This window comes from Cimex lectularius, unplaced genomic scaffold, assembly GCF_000648675.2.
Source record: "Cimex lectularius strain Harlan isolate CLEC.00 unplaced genomic scaffold, Clec_2.1 scaffold33, whole genome shotgun sequence".
Taxonomy (NCBI): Eukaryota; Metazoa; Arthropoda; class Insecta; order Hemiptera; family Cimicidae; genus Cimex; species Cimex lectularius.
Window position 1 is genome coordinate 1,324,129 of NW_019392683.1, and position 8,531 is coordinate 1,332,659.

The following is an 8,531-nucleotide window of genomic DNA, read 5'->3' on the forward strand; positions in this document are numbered from 1 at the left end:
TTTGTAAATCCCAGGCCCTGAAGATGATCTCAATAAAGATCGAAACGTTGGCACGATAAAGAAAATGTTTTTCTGAAACCTACATCACACCAGATCGCATTTCACGAATTCTAAATAAAAAAAGTCATCAGAAGGCTTCATACTCTACATTGAGTAAAAAGGAGAATGTTCGCCAATCAACATCTTGCTTGGACAGTTGAACTGGGTTGTTCATAGATGAACTCCGGTTTGGTTTGTGGCAATCAGATGACAGTCACGACACAGACAGTGATGAGTCACAGCCTTTTCAAAGACAGTTATGGGGTGGAATCAGCATCCATGCCTGTACCGAGCTGATTATCATATAGAACGGATAATTGACTGCACTAAGGTACATTGAGGAAGTTCATCTGAAAGCTGTGGTTATAGCCACTCCTTTTATTGGAGTTAACTTTGTGTTAATGCATGAAAATGCTCGACCACAGGTGGCTCAAGTTTTGTCATTTATTACTTGGAGGAAGTATGGATTCCACAATGAATTGGCCATCGCATTCTCGTGACATGAATCGTATAGAACACTTAAGGGTGAGACATCATTCAACAACCTGAAACGACTTTGTTAAAGAATGGGATTCTGTTTCACAAGACAAAATCTGATTGCTTATTCGATGCCTAGGAGACTAGGCCCTTCGCAAGGCCAGTAAACTTAATACGTATTATTAAGTGCAAAACTAAGTAATAAATTGTTATTTAAATTTTAATTACAATTAATTAAGGTTTTTAGTTGAGATGAAAAAAGTTAACGGCAGGAGCGGGATTCGAACCCACGATCTTCGGCTAGATACGCCGCTGCTCTACCACTTGAGCTATCGTGACCTCGATCCACTCGGACATCAACTTCCTAACTCAAGAGTCTTCATCCCACCTTAAGAGTTTTCCCTCCTTTTTGCCATTTTTTTTCATCTATAACAATATTTTCAAAAATGAGAAGCTTATCTCAAAGGATAAGCTAATCCCCAACAGCAGGATCGGGCAGTGCGAGCTGAGCTACGAAAGGACGAGGAAGGACCCTCTCTCAATTTTGCTTGAAGGCACCTGCTCTTTTTTTATGTAAATGGCAAGGAGTTAGTTGCGTATGTCAAAGATCACATATTTTTTTCAAATCTGTATACATTTGTTTTTTTTTTTTTTAAGGTTTTGTTATAATTTATTTGGATCAGGTCCCAATTTTTGTCTTTTCCGTTTAATTTAATTGAGTTTGTGGCACAAATATTTTTTCTTATTTNTGGCAAAAAGGAGGGAAAACTCATAAGGTGGGGGTTGAGATAGGAAGTTGATGTCCGAGTGGATCGAGGTCACGATAGCTCAAGTGGTAGAGCCACGGCGTATCTAGCCGAAGATCGTGGGTTCGAATCCCGCTCCTGCCGTTAACTTTTTTCATCTCAACTAAAAACCTTAATTAATTGTAATGTATTAATTGGTCAAGCGGACCACGAAATTAGTGAATTTAATTAAATTTTAATCTATCACTAAAAGATTTTCTACATTTTGGTAAATTTTCTTTCATACCATTTTAATTAAATATTTTTTATAAAACTCATTTCTGATCTTGTTTAATTTAGTTTATATTGAAATAAATATGTTGTAATTAATATAATAATAAAAAGAAAGAGAAGTTTAAAATAAACACAAAATACGAGTGGTTTTTCTTTTTCTTTGAGTGTGATATTTTTTCTTTCTCTTGGGTCACTGGTAACCAAAGTCTTCCTCTTCCACTCAACTTAAAAGATCTTTGGTGGATTTGACCCTTGGGTAATTCCATGCCTCAATGAGTACACAACATTTAAGGTGGTTTAGGATTTTCTGTGGTTCCTCTTCGCTTACTTGTTTAGCCATTGTATTTGCCTTTCGAAAGAGGCTGTACCTTTTCTGGGCCAAGGCTTTGCAGTCACAAAGGACAGTTTTGATGTTTCTATCTTTTCAAGACAAAGTCGGTTAAGATGTCAATAACTTCTTTGATTTTTTCCACCTGATAAATTCATCCCGTGTGGTTCAGTTCCGTTCCTTGCATGCTTTGGTGTATGCCAATTTACTTTTCCCTTGGGCTGGAGATATGTTAAGCGTTCGCAAATTTAATTTAAGGTGGAGGAGTTCACCACTTGGCTGATTATATTTATTTTATGTTATCATTATTCTATCCCTTTTTTATTATATTTAAACATTTTATTTTAGGCTGTGTAACAAAAGCGGCATCACTTGCTGTGTTTGGACTTAAGTTGAAACAGGCCATTAAAATATTATCTGAATCTCACAATACTGTATCTATGGCTCTGTCAGGTAAGACAATATTTTTTTAAGGATTCATTGGATTGGGGGAAAAATATATGATTTTCTTATCAGGCTTCACGGATGACAAAACGAGCGTTTGGAGAGAATCTTGTATCGCATCTCGGGCTAATTTGGGTGACCCGTATTTAAGGGCGATTTTCGCTTTTTTAACTTCTGACTCTGATAATTATGAACTAGTAGTTGTAAGTAATTTTATAAAACTTATAATTAAACTGTTTAATAAAATGTATGCTGTGTTAGAATGAACAAGGGATGGATGTGGAAGACAGAATAGGCTTCGCTTTGACTTTCTTATCTGACAACAAACTCAACGAATTTATTACCCAGCTTTCCGATTCGTTGACATCAGAGGGAAATCTAGCCGGGATCCTACTGACAGGTAAAGAATAACTACAGTTGTGATTATTATGATGTCAAACTCATTTTCATAGGGATGTGCAGTCAGGTGCTTCCTTTGTTTCAAAACTACTTGGACAATTCCTGCGACATACAAACCGTAAGCGTGGTTGTAATGCGTACTCTCCCGCCTTTGCTGTTAGAACACGAAAGAGCGCAGTATTGGATAAACTGGTAAATCTTTTTTTGTAATTTTTATTTATCATTGCTAAACTGATCAAAAATGAATATAGTTATAGAGAATTATTAGACATGTGGAGGATGTGGACGCAAAGGGCCCAGTTTGATATCTGGTACTACAGCAGGTCGTCAACAAGGCCCGAACAGCAAGTTTACGTCTCGTGTAACTTTTGCGGCAAAAGTACATATTCTATTCGTAATGCAACAAAGAATAAAGGACAGTATCCAAGATCTAAGGTTTGTTTTATTATTTTTATGATGGTTTATTTTTTTAAATTAATCTTTTCTTACAATTTTTCAGCTGAGCTGTTGTGCAAATTGTAGAAAGCCACAGCCTCGGTGTGCCATCTGCCTAATGCACATGGGAACGGCCTCAACTTACCAGCCAGAAATTACAAACCCACCTAACCTACAGGTATAGTAGGAGTAAAAAAAAAATTGTATAACTTTTAGAAATTTTTATTGAATTCATTTCTCACTTGGCTTTCTGTAATGTCTCTGTTACAATATTAGAAACACAATGATACAAACTTGAGATTAGAGCGAGTTTCAGGGTGACCAATAATACAGCTTTACGAGAGGCCAATCTTACAAAATGCACTCGTGAATTACCAGCTGAACTAGATTGTCACAGTAAAGTGCTCAAGTTTGGCAAAATCACGAAGAGGAAAGAGTTTCGGCTAGTGGGTTAGGAGAGTGGAGAGATAGACTAGAGTGGAAATTGAGGACGGTTGTTTTTATCACTTCCTTCACGAATGGGACTTTTAGATCTTTATGGATCATTTGATTGGTGATGTAGAAGGAAGGGCTAAGGAATGGTGGAGAACGGATTGAAAAAATTGGATTCATTGGATGTTGGAGGATTTGGCTGAGCCCAACAGGGTGACTCTAGAATGTGAAACTTGTTCTCTAATTGCCTTTCTCAATTCTAATCAATATTTTGCCGTACAATTCTGCCAAGGTGTTGAAATTTTCTCCTATAAACATAAATATTTGGGATGGATTCGTTGTTTAATTATATCTATTAAATTGCTTTCCGAAAATCTTTGCGTACAACACTTGGGTATCAAAAAAATCTCGCAGGCCTTCTTGTGATCCATGAGATTGCATTAAATATTTTAATTTTAGAGAAAAAAAGATTCGCCGGGTCAGTATATTTGTTGAATAGGACATCTCGAAATTTATCAAATGTCATAATTTTGTCTTGTGCCATTTGGCCTATAATATTAGATACTGAACCTGTCATTTGTGATTCGGAAATGTATGAAAGAATTTTACAGAATGTTTTCTTATGTCGTGCTGTGACTTCAGTGATTTTAAAAACTTAATGATGGATTCCGAATTATATAATTTTAATTTTGGTAAGGAATCTAGTTTTTCTCTAAGGTGTTGAGGCAATTTCTTTATTAGGAAAATGAATTTTTCAAATTTTGTGTGCAATTCGCTATCCGTTTCTGATGTTGAATTAAGTGAAGGGGTCAATCTAGAATGATATATAGGTGGCACTAATTTTTTGAATAAGGATTCTGGTAAGGAACGAACTCTTGATGCAGATACATTCTCACTACATTCATCACAGTCTGATTCGTTCTTTATTAATGATTCGGTCTGGTCAGCTGGTTTGATGTCTTTTACAGGGGTCACAAGTTGTTTTGACTCAGTCTTGTTGGTAACTTTTTTAAAATTGCTGCTCAAACGCATTTACCATTGTTTTTACGTGTCTCGATTCGAATTTTGCCTTTTGCGCAGAAGAAGCAATTACTCCTTTCAAGCAATTTCATGAAGTTAACAAGTTCTTAATTTCCCAATGACTGTTGGCATAAGATACTTACTTTAAAAAACAATAAATGAAAATACCTTGTAAATAATAGAAAAGAAACAAGATCTCGTCTAATGATATTTTTAATATTACAACACTTAGGGGGCGTCGGTTGCCGCAAGGTTTAGTCTTTGACACGGCACTCATTGTAAGGTGAAGATCCCAGGTTCGAATCCAGCGGCCCTGCATTTTTTCAAAAACACCGGCACCCCGTGGGTTGATATAACCTCTGCTGTTGCGAACCCTCGTAAAAAAAAAAAAAAATAAAAATAAATAAATAAATAAAAAAAATTACAATACTGTAACTTGTTACTCCGGTACCTTACAGGACTCAAACCTCCACTCCCCTTTGTGTGGATCGTCCACTTCTCCTCAACTGCTGTTTGTTTTATTTTAGCCGACGATCCTCACACATAAGTCTAAATTGGTTTGATAAGTTTTATTATCTAGGCTTAGTGTTGATTTCGGTCCCAGAAGGTGTCTGTAGTTCATATATTTTATTACTTGTGTTAAAGAGGAGGTCAATTAGTATCTAACTGATCCTCTTTAACTTAATTAATGGTAGGTCGATCTAAACATAATGGAGCTTTTGTTAAGTTCTTGTCTTTTTAATCTTGTATGTATGTTCCATGTAAGTCTGCTATCTAAGTAGGAGGTATATCCTATTGTTTATGCGGTGGCAGGTCTGACTTTGTAGCATAAACATTACTTGACATGTTTTTCAATAAAAAATTTTTTTTTTAATTTTAACTGAAAATTTGTTTAAGTTGTTCTATTATTTTCACGTTTTCAAGTATTAATTTTTAAATAATGTTTTACAGTTGAATCCATTTGACTCTTGGTATTGCTGGTGTCAAGCTTGCCGACATGGAGGACATGTCTCCCATATAAACCAATGGTTTAAGTTAGTTTTTTTCTCACTGCTTCTTTTTTTTATGCTGTGTTTAATCAAATAATTTATTTGCAGGGAACATCAAGAATGTCCTGTTACGGAATGCAACTGTAAATGCTTTTCTCTAGATGCCCTAAGCAATAATTTTTCCTAATATGGTTATTTTATACCATTGTACATGAGTATTTGTGTATTTTAGAATTGTTTATTTTAAATCTCATGCTTAGAAGTCCAAAGTGATTGTTTAATGTACAAAGTATCAGGGATAAAAAATGTTTACTTAAAATTTTTAATTATTGATTACTATTTATAAATATGAATATTTTCGATAACTTTTATACATTACATATTAAGTTATGAAATTAATTAAACTTTTTTTCTTTTATTTGCATCATGACATTGCAAACGTGTAGTAGTTATTGTAACATGGCAAAAAAAATTCTACCACAAATAGAAAATTACAATAAGTATTTTTTGTGATGATTTACTTATTTATTTAATATTGTTTTGAAGTCTTTCATATTTTTACGCATTAGAGACTGTATGATTATACTGTTAAATCCAATGCTCAAAAATTCTATGCATTAAGTCATTTTTTGTATAATTATTTCATACTGTTAAAATTATAATAAAGTTAGAATATTTATTCTTAATTTATGAGTTGTTTCATTGTTATTAACAAAACAAAAATTTTCGCCCGAAATATAATAATAAATATTTCATAAATCATTTAAAGGGGGTAAAAGGCAGCATCAGTGGCCACGACGGTTAGAAGAAGAAAAATAACTTTATTCTAGGACTGGTATCCCCTAAGAATAATTTACATGAAATAAATAAAAGAAGTTCCTTCTATGAAGTTAAAAGTAAAAAAAAAAGATAGAAATCTTGGCACAATGTATACCAATAAGACAGGACAGAAGAAAAAATTACGAGAATATTAAACAAAAATAACAAATGTTAACGTGAGGTCTCTGCTTGGAGGGAGAGGAGGTGATTATACAAGTGGGATTTAAAGGAGGAAAAGGAGGCAGTGTGACGAATAGAAAGGGGAAGGGAGTTCCAGAGTTTAGGGGCTCAGATCAGAAAGGATCTTTCGAAGGTATGGGTTGTATGTTGCAGAAGGATAAGGTCGATTGGGGATGAGCGGGTCTTACGAGTGAGATGTGAGGAGTTGAATTGGAGGGATTGGATGATGTAAGGAGGACGACGAGTGTGGATGGACTGGAAAAGAAAGCAACCTAGGAAATACTGTGCACAGAACGAGGGGAATAGCCAGGAAAGTTGGGAATACAACCCCGACACCCGGGATCCCTGTGGGGTGCCGTACACAAATCTTATGCAACAATTCATAATACGCTTCAATCGCGTGTTCTCCCCCTCTGAGAGACCACCGTATGCCAAATAGCTATAATCGAAGAAGGGAAGATACAAGGAGTTTGCGGGTGGAGAAAGGTAAGAGAAGCCAGGACCGACGAAACAGGCTGAGGGAGGCAATGGAATGAAGGGAAATTTGGGAAATGTGAGAATGCCAGGAAAGGTTTTGGTCAAATACTACTCCTAGGTTTTTAACCGAAGAGGATGAGATGGTTATTTAGCATGAGAGGTGGGATGCTGGGGAGGGAATTGAGGAGTTGCCTGTACCCGATAATTATGGCGGTGGATTTGGACGGATTGAGGACTAGGGAATTTTTATGGGGCCATTCGTTGATGAAGTTTAGGTCTTTTTGGATATTAAGAATGGCCGAGTGAAGATCGGAAGGGTGGAAGGATATATATATTTGGGAGTCATCGGCATATAGGTGATAGTTACAGGACTGGATGGAGTCGGGCAGATCATTGATATAAATGGAAAAAAGGATAGGAGAGATGCTAGAGCCTTGGGGCACCCCAGATTTTAGAGGGAGGAAGGAGGAGGTAAGGCCATTGGGAAGGGAGACAGCTTGGTGGCGATTGGTAAGGTAGGAGTGGAACCAACGGATGGTGCTGGCGGAGAAGGAAAAAGATTCGAGTTTAGAGAGGAGAGAAGAGTGAGGGACAGAATCGAAGGCTTTAGAAAAATCAAGAAGGACAAGTATAGTAACTTTCCGTTGGTCCATTGCTAAGTGGAGGTCACTGGTAATTTTTATTAGTGCTGATTGGGTGGAATAACCTTGGCGGAAGCCAGATTGGAGGGGGTTGAGAAGATGGGACTGTTCAAGGTGCCTGGAGACTTGTGCTTGGACTAATCTTTCTAGGGGCATGGACAGGTTTGAGAGGATGGAAATGGGACAATTAGAGCATTGACACGGCGACTCATTGAAAGAGGGTTGAATCTTACCGATGCCAGTTGATATGGCATGTAGTTTGGAAAAAGGGGTTAGCACTGGCAAGTCATAAGGCAGTTTTAATCATTGTATTATCGAAAGAAAAAAAATATTAATCAATTTATTTATAAATAAATACTGTATTAAAAGAAATTGTACAGCCATTAATTTTTCATTGATTATTATACTTAATAAATTAAATTTAGGTTTAACCAACTAGTGTCCTTATTAGTTTATTAAAGTTCATGAAGTCTAGAAAGCAACTCCGCTGTTAAATATTGTTGAGTGTAGTATCGACCTTTAAGATTTATCAGCTTAAAAATAAAGCTTCCGGCTGTGAGGAAAGCATTAAATACAGCCGAAAGTTCGACAGCAGAAAAAGAAGTGGTTTTTTTTCCACCTGCTTCATCCCTGATCTTTTTATTTCAATACCTAGAAAGCAAGTAGTAGGGTTTGGTCCTATTCAGTTCTCTCACAAGGGCTGTTATTGTAGTTAGTACAGTAGCTCGCTTCAAATATTTGGAAGTCCTTGGAGACAAGTTTTACGCTTTTTGGGAATATTGTGTGACCTGGGACCAAAGTAGCTGAGTGGTTAAGGCATCAGACTCTCGTC

At 36.2% G+C, this 8,531-nt stretch overlaps 1 protein-coding gene across 1 annotated transcript in view; it reads left to right on the forward strand.

Annotated features, from left to right (window-relative positions):
- LOC106662567 (GATOR complex protein MIOS-B) overlaps positions 1–6,212 on the forward strand; it is a 13,943-nt gene extending 7,731 nt beyond the window's left edge. Inside the window, exons 10-17 of the mRNA XM_014386756.2 lie at positions 2,212–2,316; positions 2,380–2,510; positions 2,569–2,707; positions 2,760–2,898; positions 2,958–3,141; positions 3,206–3,319; positions 5,545–5,627; positions 5,691–6,212. Of these exons, the coding sequence (XP_014242242.1) occupies positions 2,212–2,316; positions 2,380–2,510; positions 2,569–2,707; positions 2,760–2,898; positions 2,958–3,141; positions 3,206–3,319; positions 5,545–5,627; positions 5,691–5,769 (974 nt within the window). The 3' untranslated portion in view covers positions 5,770–6,212. The remainder of the gene's footprint in view (positions 1–2,211; positions 2,317–2,379; positions 2,511–2,568; positions 2,708–2,759; positions 2,899–2,957; positions 3,142–3,205; positions 3,320–5,544; positions 5,628–5,690) is intronic.
- Positions 6,213–8,531: the final 2,319 nt, after the last annotated feature.